The sequence below is a fragment of the Pleurodeles waltl genome, chromosome 4_1, assembly GCF_031143425.1.
Source record: "Pleurodeles waltl isolate 20211129_DDA chromosome 4_1, aPleWal1.hap1.20221129, whole genome shotgun sequence".
In the NCBI taxonomy this organism is placed as follows: domain Eukaryota; kingdom Metazoa; phylum Chordata; class Amphibia; order Caudata; family Salamandridae; genus Pleurodeles; species Pleurodeles waltl.
The window spans coordinates 103,502,885-103,517,342 of NC_090442.1; the positions used below are offsets into that span (position 1 = coordinate 103,502,885).

The window sequence follows — 14,458 nt, forward strand, 5'->3', positions numbered from 1 at the left end:
GATAAATCCCATGCCAAAAAACGAAAAAGATCTAATGCACAGTGTCTAATTTAGTCTGACTGAAAACTAGAATGATTGTTTGGAGGTTGGCAGTGAAGGAGCATCCACTGAAAGCCAATGTTCTGCCTACCATCCTCTCAGTACCTCTGCCACATTTACAGACAGCAAAACCATATATTTTCTGATAGAAGAGCTTCAGCTGTCTCTACCATTGGAAAGCCTTAGCCCATAGTTCAATCTCCAAGTGACAGCCAACTGAAGTGCATTGGAAGGGTTTAAGCTACTAGATTGAGCCTTTTTTGCAGATGTGTACTGCTATCTATAACTACTTAAGGCATAGCCATGTCAAACAGAGCACATCTCCAATATACCTAGAAGAACATTCTCTGATTTTCATGCATATCTAATTTCCAGAAAATGTCTTCACTATGGTGAAAATGCTGACTGGGCTGTTGGCATATGAGACACAGGCTCTCATTGGCATTTTGCTAGAATCTGTGTCAATGTACGCACTATCAATAAAAGTCTACTACCAGGGCAGTAAGGATCTTTTAATTCAAAAGGCAAGCTCCAAATAACTGTTTACTATTGCAAAATCCTATTTCAAAATCAGCATTGATCAGCACAGATTAAAGCATTGAGCATCCTCCCAGAGAGTGTGGAGATGGGATACAGGGAGAAAATCTAAATTATTGACAGGAGTAATGAACACAGGAAACCAAAACTTATGCTTTCGAAGGCCTATGCTTCCCCTTCGCCCCCAACTTTAGGCCAGAGGCAATGGAATGAGGGAGAACTCACCCTGGGACTCCAGATAGCAGTGATCATGATTTTGCAAGGTCTTACAAGGGACAGCAATAATATGATTCTGCATGTAAGATCTGGTTAAATAACGTTATTTCAACATCAGAGGTCAATTTTTTCACTTCTCATTTCACTTCCATCCCAGAGGGAGTGGACAATAGATGTATTGAGTAAACTGAAATGAATAAGTCATTCCTGTGTAGCTAATGAGTGTATACATTCACATCATTAGCATGTTTGTTGTGTGTGACTGCTTAATAAATACATTTCTGCCAAATAGACTTTAGTTCGGAAAACTGCTATTCATTATGCAACCATAGATGTGTTTTATACATTTTGTTTAATTGCTTGTGCACCTCACACAATGTCCGGATCTGATCTCAAACCTCAAACAATTGTCTAAAAAGCACATGCATTGGCCTGTTTATTGAACAACAAGGATGCATCTCTATCTACTTCATTTTTTAATTCCATGTAGTACATTAGTTTACCCTGTTTCAGTTGATCCTGATCCAAAAGTCACATATGAATCATGGAATGATTTCCATTCTCATTTAAACATGAAATGAAAGTCTCGGTGTTGGATGAATGATTATTCTTTTCAAGGCAGTGAAATTACCCATGGCCAGGGGACTAAAGTGAATTTGTTATCACAAAATGTGAAGAGGAAACAAATAGGTGCCTTGCACTTCAGGTAAAGATTATAGTCATCAATTTTGTCAAAGCCCCTTTGACCTCCTTGTTTCTGAGGCTGTAAATGAGGGGGTTCAACATAGGAATTATTACTGCATAGAACACTGATGCCACTCTGTCTTTGGCCATGGAATGGTTAGATGTGGGCTGGACATACATGAAGACAAGAGTTCCAAAAAATAAAGTAACACAGACAAAGTGTGATGAACATGTGCTGAAAGCCCGCCATCTTCCCTCTGAGGACTTTATTTTGAGAATGGCAGACACAATGAAAGCATAGGAAATAAGGATGATGATAAGACTTATTAAAATCAGGCCACCAGCTGTGCCCATTAGCACCTTCTCATTCAGGGTAGTATCAGAGCAAGAGAGCTTCATGACCGGAGGAACATCACAATAGAAATGCGTGATCTTATTTGAATTGCAGAATGGTAAGGTGAAAGTGAAAAGGGCATTTGTCATTGCATTCATAACAGCAATTGTATAGATAAAAATCATAAAGTAAATGCAGGTTCTGTTGTTTATGATGGATGAGTACAGCAATGGATTACAAATAGCTATGTAGCGATCATAGGCCATCACCGTCAAGAGGAATACCTCAGTACTGCCCATGCCAAAGAATATAAACATTTGTGTGACACATCCAGCAAATGAAATTGCTTTCCTTTTAGATAGAAAGTTGATGATCATGTTGGGGGTTGTGACTGAGGAATAACAGATATCCACAAAGGATAAATTACAGAGAAGGAAATACATGGGTGTATGCAGGCGAGGAGTCAACTTGATCAATACCATGATCCCTATATTGCCTACCATGGTGATGATATAGACCACAAGGAAGAACACAAAAAGTGGAATCTGCAGTACTGGGTCATCTGTAAGTCCTAAGAGGATGAACTCTGTCACCTGGGTCCAGTTTCTTGTTTGGATTGGTCCAGAATAAGTAAACTTCTAGGAAAGAAAGACAGACATTCTTTCAGGACATATTTGCCATGTACAGAAATAGAGAAAAAAAAAATTGTGATTGAATTTCAGAATTTTGGAACTTAAATTAAATGATTTAATTTAGTCATTGAAAAGTTATATTTGCAGTCCATCTATTAATATATGTGTTTCCTAGATCCTATCAACAAATCCTTTTACAAATCAAACCCTTACAAAGCAACAAAAGGGTTGATATGCACCGTCCTGCAAAGATTTGTAAAGAAATGCAATGCAATGAAGTGGTTTGCATTGTGTTATGTTTCAAGCTGGGAGGCCTTCCATTGGTGAAGAATGGGCATTCCCAGACATCCACTTATAGACTTTTAGCAACTTCCCAGACTTTATAAAGCTAGCAAACCTGGGAATGTATCAACATTTCACACCTTCAGTGTATTAAGGCATAAGGAGGAGATATATTTGTATTTCTTCTTGTTACTTTGTCTTTATGTAATGCATTTTGGCATTACTCATAGAAAGAGAAAAATGGCTGTAAGTATTGTTTGTGCAGAAAGATACCTCTTCCTGTGCAAATAACAATCCTGCCTCTAACAAAGGCACCCTTGCACTGTGGTGCAACTAACAGCATGGCAGTGCACAGAGAAATCACAAATGCTCCATTTGCTTGTGAATATGGAGCATTTCTGGTCCATCCCTTTTAGGCAATGCAGTGCACCAACTTTGTTTGCTGCCCTGCATTGCCTGAAAGATTCGTAAATATGCACATATGTTTATTGATAATGCATCTCTCCATTCCTTCTACCACTGGTCTGTTCATGAATTGGTTTATATTTTGTCATCAAGCCACTGTTGCTCTTTTTTAATTTACAAATGTACCATTAGAATTTACATTTTTTATCATAAATTAACCTTTTGTTTCTTAGGATCACTAGTTGTACATCTATCTGTATATAAATAATTACAACCTGATTTCCATAGAATTTGTTTTTGCTTTTCTAAGAACTTTGGTGCTGTTTGATGAATCGTCATGAAACTTTGAAAAAGATGTGGCCTTAAGCTTCAGATCCTCCTTAGAAAGGTTAGGAAGTGAAGGCTCAGAAAAAGGATGGATCCAAAATCAATAATTTGTTCATTAATTTTAAGATATTTAAACGCAGGTACAGCCCACACAGCTGAATAGATTTATGCTGAATTTGGCAGAAAGCTAGGTGTTGGTCCAGAAAGCATGTGTTTTGAGATTTGATGTAAATCTGTACAGACATGTTTGTATTTGAATTTGATACCGCAGAGATAGCAAGACCTGTTCATCACTACAAGAGAAGAGCCAGGCTTTCAAATTCGTATGAAAGGCTTCAAGAGAAGAAAACCTCGCAATATGGGTGGGCAGGGAGTTCCATAATCTGGCAGCAGATACACAAAAAGAGTTTCCCCCAAATCTCACTTTCTGAAATCTCGCAACCTCTACCTTCTTTAGAGAGGTAGACCTCAACTGTCTCTTGCGAATGTACCATTTAAAGGCCTTTCTCAAAATGCAAAGGGCCTTGATAATGAAGAGCCTTATGAACCAAACACGGGCTTCGATCCTCACACGCTTCACAACCGGCAGCCAGAGCAATGAGTGTATTCCTTATCTGATTGACAGACATTTAGGGATGCCCAAAATCAGATGAACAGCTCCTCTCTGAATCAACATGAATCTGTTTAAGGTTCCTCTGGTAATATTGAGATAAAGAGCCTTGCAGTGGTCCATGTCAGAAGTGCTAAGTGACTACAGTGAACCTGAGCTTAACAGGAATGAAAGGGAAAATCTTCCTTAAGATCCAAATGATGAAACAGCAGGAACTAACAGTCCTCTTTGCCTTTATATCAAAAGATAGGGAAGTATCAAGAACCATCGCTAGATTTGAAGCTTCTGTAACTAGGATGGGGGCGCAGATCTCAGGCCACCACACATCTGACAATTTTGTTCACCAAAGACCAGGATCTCAGTCTTATTGGTTTTCAATTTGAGACAATGCTCTTTTATCCAGTAATTGATACCATACACTGTTTGCTCCTCTCTGCCACCACGTGTATATAGTCAGAAATAGACTCAATAATTTGCATGTCATCAGCGTACCCAACACCTGGAAGCCAAAGTACTGGATCAGTTTAGCAAAGAGGGTCACATAAAGACTGAACAAGGTTGAGCTAAGTGAAGAGCCCTGAGGCACCCTACAAGGGAGTTGAAAAGAACCTGGCCAAAACTGACCACAGCACACTGTGTAAGATCTATTAGAAAGGAAAAATTCCATCCCGGCCAGGGCGGTGTCCCTCAAACCAGTCCAGCTCAATCTATGTACTAGCAAGAGGGGGACATCTTATTGAATGCAGCTGAAAGATCCAACAGCACTAGAATGGTGGGCCCTCCCTGGTCAACCTGCTGACGAATAGTGTCAGTGGCAGCCAGTAAAGCAGCTTACATGCTATGACCCTTCCGAAAATCATTCTGCGTGGGATCCAAGAGATCATGAGACTCTAAGAATGCTATCAGTTCTTGATTCAAATATTTCTATAATATCTTAGAAGGTGCAGGAAGAAGAGAAATACGCAGCAGATTGTTCACATCTTACAGCTCTCCAGTGGGCCTTTTTTTGAGGAGCACCACAATCCTTCTAGGATGGAGGAAAGAATCCTGTGAGAAGAATACAATTATAGACCTTTACAAGAAAAACAGAAATCTGATATAAGACTATCTACAGAATACGAGGATAGCAAGGGTCATCTGGGGAACCAGAATTCAGCTGAAGGAGAAGCTGCTTCACCTGGGTATCAGAAACAGAGGGAAAACCTGACATAGTGGCTATTAGGGAGCTATTTGTAGCCTCATCAGCAATATCTAAGAGGGGTCTGACTTCCTCATGCTTAAAACCAGCTACAGTCTTCAGAATTTTAATTTGAAAATGGTCTGCCACCTTGTGAGAGAACAGGGCTGATTTGCAGAGGCCCCCAACTTTTTGCCCCCATTTCCCACTTTTTTGCTGGTGTTTTCTTGACTCTGATGGTGCCCTGGGTACTGCTAACCAGTCCCAGGGCTTTTGCTCTGTGTAAAATCAGTATGCAAATTAGGCTAATTATAATTGGCTAAGTCAACCTACCTATATGTCCCTAGTATATGGTGGGGCATGAAGGTCCCAGGTCAGCCTGCTAGGGTGATCAGCCAAGTCAGGTTTGTTATTCGCCATTCTGTACTTAAGTTAACATCCCAACAAAGCTTATTCTAATTCCCATGTATCAAATCCTAAATGTCATTGCTATCAGTGGTTAGGTGTCACGTTCTTGCACTTCCCCAGCAGGCATGACTGCCTGGAACAGTCTTACCTAACCAATGGAAGTTGGCAATTCCGGGAAGACTGGGGTGCTCCTTTATGTTCTCAGATGTCATGACTTCTTGTGGTCCTTCCCTATGACATATCAGCCTCCTCAGCCTTTGGACATCCCGATTCAGTGTTGGATGTATTCACCTGGCTCTGGCAGTGAATGATAACTGTTCCTCCTGGCTTCTTTGGAAAGACAAACTAGGTCAATGACACTGACTCACAGGGGCTCCCTCTTGGTCACAAAGATGGTAAACTGATCTTGGCCTGCACATGGGCAAGGGTCTTGTCTTCAGGATGGCCCCCTATCTGATGGAATGGAGGTCGCCGATCTTGGTGCCTTCACAGGCAAAGGCATAACTATACAGCAGAACCCTTTCTATTCACAACGGGGTCATGGACATTGGCACACAAAGGTCACCAAATTTTAGCACACACACTTCATGGTGTTCCCCTCACAGACAACATAGCATCACTGACATTGGCAGGATATGGTAGGCAGCCCTCACTCCTGCAGTGGTCCCAATTGAACAGCAAATATCATACTTCACTCACCAGGATCACCACTAGACCTCACACCCTCCAGGCAACCTCCTCGTCACAGAGTCCACTAGCCTTGGCAGGACCACAGAAGGCCTTTGATTTAGACTCAAAGCAAGTGGTCTTGATATCCTGAAAGACAGCTCCTCACTCTGCCGGAAGACTAGCAGATTTTGGTCCCATTTCATGGTTCCACCAGCTAGAAGTCCTGGGGACTGTCTTTCTCTTGATAAGCAATATTGTAGAATAACTTGTTGGTCTTCTACTCCCACCATTATGGTCCAACTATAGACACAGATATGATGTAGTATCTGATTCCTTGAAATTCGTATTGCATATGTTGTCTTCTTTGAAGTGCTCTCTCCTCTGCACTACCCATCGTTAAAATGGACAGTCTGCCACAGCAAAAGTGGCTCCAATTCTGATTGCCCCTCAAAGCAGGCTAAAGGAGTAACCAGGATTCATGCCTGGCTGTCTTTCGCCTTAAAGATTCAAAGGACTAAATTTTCCTTTTCATCAAGATAACCTAGTTCACAGTGCTAACATTATCAGTCCCGTAGTCCCCCTGACAATTATCCCAGGCCCAATTGACCAGTAACTCTTTCTAGAGTCAAAGGGACGTGTGATAAAAAGGAGAATGCTCTACTCTCCTTCCTTCAGTGTGTGTCCCCACCCCAGCCCTCAGGAATGTCAGAAATACACATATTTTTTCTGAATGTTGCAGAATTCACCTCTTTCAGGCTCTTCGGGCCCTCCAACACAGAACCAACATCTATGTGTTCACACACCTGTATACATACATCCCAGCATGTTACCCTGCAGAGGACATTATGGTCCTAATATGTGCCTTGCATTTAGCAGTACTACTGTGCTAGTTTCAAAGGATCTGATTTTAAAGGCTCCGATCTGAAGGCCAGTAGCCATGCCGGATGTAAGTTAAACTCACCTGCTCTTTTCGTTGAAGAAACTCATCCATCTGGAGGATCTGATCTAAGGGTGTCTTCACAGCTTTACCTGTACCAACTCTGATGAAAAAAGACAGGTTAGTGTAGCTACAGAATAATTAAGGATTGCACAATCTTAGCAAACTGAAGACCCATCAGTAGTAACTAAAACCCTAACGCTGAAAGAGTTTTGCATTTCTACATTTTAAGCCTCCTTTCCTAGCATGTGATTGTAGGTTGGAGACTGGTGTGGAGGTTTGGCGCATACACATGTTCTTATCATTTCCGTAAGCCATCCTTCTAAAAGAGGTAAGTGCTTGGCTTGTTTTATTGCAATCAGTTTGAGAGAAGCCAAGACCAAATATAATTCTTAACTGAGCCTGACAGCTGTCACACCTCCAAGCTTATGCTGTATCATGGGTCCCATATCTCCTTAAAATATCATAGAAGGCTCAAAGTGATTTATTTATGGAACTGACCTTTGATAACACATAGGAGGACACTAAATCAGAGCAAATATTATTAGACTCAGGTACAACTGAAAACTTCCTAGACTTAACCTATGACAAATAATTAGTAGTGGAGTTTATAAAAAAAATCTGGAGCAGAATTAGTGAGAGCCATCAATTGAAAGAAACCACTCTTAGAATCTATTATTAGACTCAAAGTGTCATCATGATAATAGCTAACCAAAGATTTGACTTGCTTTCAGGACATTTTAGGTAAGCCATGGCTAGCATCACACAAACCTCATAATGACTGCCAAAGAGAACAATAACATTTACTACACAATATTGTTAAGTTACATCTATGTCAAACTCCACTTCATTGTTATGATGTTGCTTTGAAAAGATTGAGGAAGAGCTGTCAAAGGAAAAATACTTGGAGTTCAAGTATGTATTTGACAAAGACAAGTACGATACCCATTCATTGTGACTTAGATAGTTTCATATATCTACACATGTGGGGTCCTTTTCCTTGTGATTATGTTTATGCTCTTATTGAATCTAAGAAATACTAACTGAAGAAATACATTGAAAATGCCTTGCCTCTGTTTTTATCCACCACTCAAAATCACCAGCTTCACCCCCTCTCTTTTCTGCACCTGATAAACATGTTAACCTAGTGTACAGTTTTACTCCAATTAAATTTACAGAATAACTATCAACGACAGGTAAGCTTTGCCCCTGATTTCTGTGTTGCTAGACCAGGTAAAAGATGCAGTAATTAATACTAAACTGGATTGTGAGGAGAATTTAATCTTGCCACAGCCTAAAAGGAGAACAAGTGGAACACCACATTTCAGATAAATTATAAAGTGCAAAAGAATACCATTTGGACTCTGTAACATGATACTTTATGGTTATTTCTAAATGAAGCACTGAGGGAATTTGTATATGTCTGTATTAATGTTTACATAGACAATATTTGGCTTTATTTCTAGTCACTTATAGAACATGCTCTGCATGCATTACCAGCACTGTCTCAGTCGAGAAAAGATTAATTTTATCACTAATTGAAAAACAGCATGTTTAACGCAACTGCAGTCAAATTTCTCTGATTCATTTAATCCCTTGTGTGTAGAGTATGACCTGCCTGTCTAACGCTAAACTTCAGATCTAAATTAAGACTTCAGGTCTAAAGTTAGGCTTTAGGTTTAAACTTAGACTTCAGGTCAAACTTAGACTTAGATCTAAATTTAATATTGCAAATCGGGCCAAAGTATTCATTTTGTTTGGTGTGAGTGGGGGAGGGAGGTTCTCCCTGCTATGAATCAACATCCCCAGGGAGACAAATAAAATGTATTGATTATCCCCCACCTGGGGGTCCAGTTGGGCCCCTGGGGATGCTATAGACCTCCACAGTGACGGGAAGATTTAATAGTCTATTTTTGTGCTTGTGCTGCCCAGGGTCTTTCAGACACCCATGTGGCAGCACCTTGAAGATACAGTATTGGAAAGAGGAGAGTCCCCTGTTTCCAGCTATACTTTTTCCAAACAAATCCCTGCTTATGGGTATCTGAATTAATTTTTCCTTTCCCAGGAGAGGGGGGCAGATGGGGACACCAGAAAGAGGAACTATTAGCTTCTGTGGAGACGTTCTCTGTTGCGTTGAGTGTGAAGTTTTTTCTCTTTTGAGGCTGTTCTGATCACAGTTTACTACACTCTCACTCTCATAGCATTGCATTCTATTCTTTCAGTTCATAGCACACATACATTTTTTCTATGAGTACCTCTGCATTCTATTTAGGTCAGAAAGATTTGAGATTGTGTCTCATTGGATAACTTCTTCCCAAGCTTGATTAATAGAGAGCTCCAAGGCAGGGTCTGATGCTAAGACAGCATCTGAGGGAGAATCTCAGGGAGCTGGAAACTAGAAGTGATTTCTCAGTAAGAGTTCTGTAGTGTAGCCATTTTTAATATAGCTTTATGCACGTTAGGTTAACATATTAGGCCTCTGTGCACTTTGCCCTAGATACATTTTATTCCGCCTCGCACTGTTATTTTACAATAACCAGTTTTACGGTCTTGTTTTATTCTTTCTGTCACACTGTTTAGCTTAGTTCAGCACAGTGTTCTCAAACACTGCATTCTTGCTCACCCTGTGCTTCAGTCAAGGCTACAGTCTGGTACATTTCCGGTACACGTGGTAGAAGTTTAGTCTCTAGTGTCCGTAGACAATACACATCCTCATGTAGGGGCATTTTCTTAGAACACCTGCATAATAGTTATAAAATCGGCGGGTAGGTGTTAGTTCACATAATATCCATGCAATATTAGACCTCTGGATGAGATAGCCATGAAAATGTAGTCACAGTTTATGCTAGGGTTGTTTTCATAGGGATTTTGCATTGGTAGAAGGCAGATGGTAAAGAAGGAGTGACACACAGATCCCTATGTCATACTGTTTGCCACCTCCGTTGCCTTCAGAACATGGCAGATATTCCGACCGGCATATTACTTCACAGGAACTCCCTATGTACATGGTTTGATCCATTTCTTTCACAGGGTTAGAAAACATTGTACAACCCAAGCAAGTTACTCATCTCTGCACTCACCCGGGTATGTAGCCTTCATAAATGACTGGGTTTTGTAGGCTTACTGGGGTGCAGGCAGGGTAAGGGCCCCAAATACACAGTTACCCACATTGCAAAAAACCATTGGTTTTGAGCGGAAAAATTTGATCTTTCCATGATACTTTTTGGGGCCTTGTCATGGACTCTGGGTCCATCCACACAAGTTGTGTACTGATTTTATCAGGGAAAAATGTGGGAGGAGTGGTGGGAGAAGAGAATTTAGTAGATCCCTCCAGCTTCCAGAAATATTGCTGTTAGACAAGTGAGGAAAATGTCTGTATTCAACCAACGTTTGATGTGTGCAAGGGCCTTATGGGTGATAACACATAGTGGTATTGACTGCAGTCGCACTCCTCTCAACTCATTGGGTGTCTGGTGTTTAGAAGTGTTTGGACTTGGTAGGTTTCCCTTTGGTGACGGCAAAGCACAGTCCCAAATCCTGCAGCTACCCACATTGCCAAACCATTTTTTTCTCAATGCTGTGGTTGAGGGTATTTTTGTGTCATGGACATTAGACCAAGCCACACATGGTGGGTGCCGCTTTTATTGGGAGAAGTGTAGGAGTGCTGGCATGGTAAGAATATTTTGGATCCCACAGCTTGCAGAACTTTCTCTCACAGACATGAGGAAAATGATTGTTTTAACCCAAGATTTAAAGTTTGCAAAGCCTTGTGAGTGAGAAATAATTCTGGGTTCCATGCACGTCATATCACCCTGGACCTCCCTGGGTGTCTAGTGGGTATGGATTTGACATTTCTCTTTGGGTGTTGGCAGAGCCAGGCCCAAAATTCTTCAGCAAATCAGGTAATTTATCAAAAAAAATATTTGATGTCTGAATTTAAGTTTTTGGGATGTCTGTGTCGCTGGTGATAAGATGAGGCACTAACGAGGGTCAGAATAAGTGTGGGAATGATAAGTGTTAGGGAATTTGTAGATCCCTGTAGCTTCTGGAAAATTCTCTCACATTTATATGAGTAACATGTGTATTTTCTAACCAACACTTGAACTTTCAAGTCTTATGGCTAAGAAAACAATGTGAGATCAACACAAGTTACACACCTATGGGCTCAATGTGGTGTTTAATTTTCATAAATGTCTGGGTTTTATGGCCTTCCATGGGTGCTGGCAGAGCAAAGGCCAAAAATACACGGCTATCACATTTCAAAAAGTCTTGACTGTCAGTTAAAAACTTTGATCTCTCCATGTAGCTTTTGGGACCTTTTCTGTCATAAGCTGTGGGCCCACCCACACAAATGCTATAGCACTATTATTAGGAGACATGAGGGAATGCTGAATGGTAGACATTTTGTGGATCCCTGCAATGCCTGGGACGTTCTCTCACAGAAATGAGAGGAAACTATTTGTATTTACACAAATGAGGTACTGTTTTTTTATCAGGGGCATGTGGAAATCTTGTGATGGTATGAATTGTGTAGATCCCCACAGAGGAGAAAATAACGGCTATCTTATATTGGCTGCTGGCAAAAATACATCAATGAGCTATCACACTAGATTTTTCTTTACATGCAAGAATGCTCCAATATTTAAATATTTGATTTGTTGGCAGAGGTTGCCATAGTTGTTATAGTACCCCGCATAGTGGCAACATGGCAATGGCCATCTAATATTGTGTGAGCAGTATTATTTGATCAAAGAGGACTATGCTTTACATGTGGGGATGTGCAACAATAGTACCATAGTTGCCTAGGTTTTTTGGGGGGTTTGGCTTAGGGCCTGGCAGCATTGAGTGGCTGTGAGTTAAGTATCCACTGATGGTAAGCACAGCCCTTCATAACATAAAGGAAATGCTTGATGGGCCCTATTGTGGCTAGAGGCACCATCAGGATCAGAAAAGCCACTAAAAGGCATCAAAGGGCATAATGGAATGCTCCTTGCCTGTAACAGGGAATAATAAATGAATCGTATGCAGTTTATTTATTAATCTTTTTATTTTGTTTTAGATTAGGTATCTGTGGTAGTGGAAATAGTTTTTTTGCTCCCAGTTTTTTCTCCAGGCCCCTGGGGCAGCAGCAAGTTATGTTCCCTCCTGGGAAGTTGCAGGCAGGGAATACATTTTATATGCCCTGCCAGCACTCTTCCGAGAGAGAAGACAGCAGTGTCCTGGGGGATGCTCTCTTAGAGCATGCTCAGAAATGGCGAATACCCAAACAGGAAACGGATAGACCCATGGTATGGGAACACTTTTAGTGGGGTCTCATGTAGGACTCCAATAAAAAATAGACAATTGTCCAGTGGGGGGACTGTGACCAATAACTCAAGCCTGTATTCAGTCAGTCAATATGATGCATAGGAGTCCAACTCACTACATAGGCATGCTTCTCAAGGCCCAGCTGACCCTTTCATACTGTGTAAAAATAAGTGTAGGCCAATGTTAGCGGGTAAAGAAGAGGACCCTTGGGGGTTGGCTGTAGCAGAGAAAAGCACGGAAGAGGCAAGCACCCAAGCTAAGGTTGCATGCGTCACCATCATTGGACAGGATTTATGCCAGTAAGTTCACTGTTTGTGGGATGACCTGCAGCAGGATATTTGAAGAGTGACTATTTAGTGAGGCGATAGAGCCAGAGTGTAACTGGGAAACCTCTGTAAGGTTCAGTGATGGGGGAGTGCTGCTCAGATGCTAGATATGATATCGCTGACAATGTGCATTGTTGCTAGTCTCACACCTGTGCTAGGGAGGGAGCCCCTTCCACTCGTGGGACCGTGTCATCCCAACTTTGTCGCTGTCCTCTATGTTGCCTCCTTTCCATGCTGAATCTATGTATTGTGGTAGCTGGAGTGAGTAACTCACATCTGCACTGCTCTACCCACACCCAGGCATCAGTACACTCTGTGAAGACTGACCAGTTCTTTGAACTTTGCTGAGCACAGCAGGGAATAAGTGAGTCAAATTTGATGCAGGCCCTTCTTGACCCCTAAGAAGGAGGCCCTCTGCTGCTGTACCTCCAATATGTAATCAGGGAAGAGAAAGATATGTGAACTGTCTTGTTAAATGGGGACTGAAGCGTGGGTAGCTCTCAGAATAATCTCTTTATCCATGAAGTTCAGGAGGAGAATCACCACAGGTCTGGGACCTGATCCTAATGGTGGTCTTCGTGCCGGAACACTGTGCATGGGCTCCACTTGGTAATATATAGAGAAAGTCCCCAGGGCTAGTATGTGGGCAAGCCACTGTTTGAAGAATGAGACCAGATCATGACCTTCTGCCCTCTCAGGAAATCCAACAACCCGGAGGTTTTTGCGTAGGAAGCGTTCCTCAGAATTTTTGGCTCGTTGTTCCAGTTCCTGCACTCTGGTTGGCAATCAATCAATCAATCAATCAAAGGCATTTGTATAGCGCACTGCTCACCCGGAGGGTCTCAAGGCGCTGGGGGGGGGGGGGAAACGCTACTGCTCGAACAGCCAGGTCTTGAGTTGCTTCCTGAAGGCGAGATGGTCTTGCGTTGTCCGGAGGTGGATGGGGAGGGAGTTCCATGTCTTGGCTGCCAGGTAGGAGAAGGATCTTCCTCCGGCGGTGGCTCTGCGGATGCGGGGGACGGTGGCGAGAGCGAGGCTGGCGGAGCGGAGCTGGCGGGTGGGCTTGTGGAAGGTCAGGCGGCTGTTGAGGAACTTGGGGCCCAGGTCGTGGAGGGCCTTGTGTGCGTGGGTGAGGAGTCGGAACGTGATTCTTTTGTTGACGGGGAGCCAGTGCAGGCCTCTCAGGTGTTCGGAGATGTGGCTGTGTCGGGGGATGTCCAGGATGAGTCGTGCTGAGGCGTTCTGGATCCGTTGGAGTTTCTTCTGGAGTTTGGCGGCGGTGCCGGCGTAGAGGGCGTTCCCGTAGTCCAGCCGACTGGTGACGAGGGCCTGGGTGACCGTCTTCCTGGTCTCGGTGGGGATCCACCGGAAGATCTTTCGAAGCATGCGCAGGGTGTTGAAGCATGAAGATGAGACGGCGTTGACTTGTCTGGTCATCGAGAGGGAGGAGTCCAGGATGAAGCCTAGGTTGCGAGCGTGGTCCGTTGGCTTGGGGGTGGCTCCCAGGGCGGGGGGCCACCAGGAGTCGTCCCAGGCGGATGGTGATGATCCCAGGATGAGGACCTCCG

The 14,458-nt window shown here is 42.6% G+C and overlaps 1 protein-coding gene across 1 annotated transcript in view; it reads right to left on the reverse strand.

Annotated features, from left to right (window-relative positions):
• Positions 1-1,494: 1,494 nt before the first annotated feature.
• The window catches only part of LOC138287064 (olfactory receptor 5AP2-like), a 29,209-nt gene continuing 16,245 nt past the window's right edge, over positions 1,495-14,458 (reverse strand). Inside the window, exons 2-3 of the mRNA XM_069227423.1 lie at positions 7,282-7,360; positions 1,495-2,448 (exon numbers count right to left, since the gene is read on the reverse strand). Of these exons, the coding sequence (XP_069083524.1) occupies positions 1,495-2,448; positions 7,282-7,360 (1,033 nt within the window). The remainder of the gene's footprint in view (positions 2,449-7,281; positions 7,361-14,458) is intronic.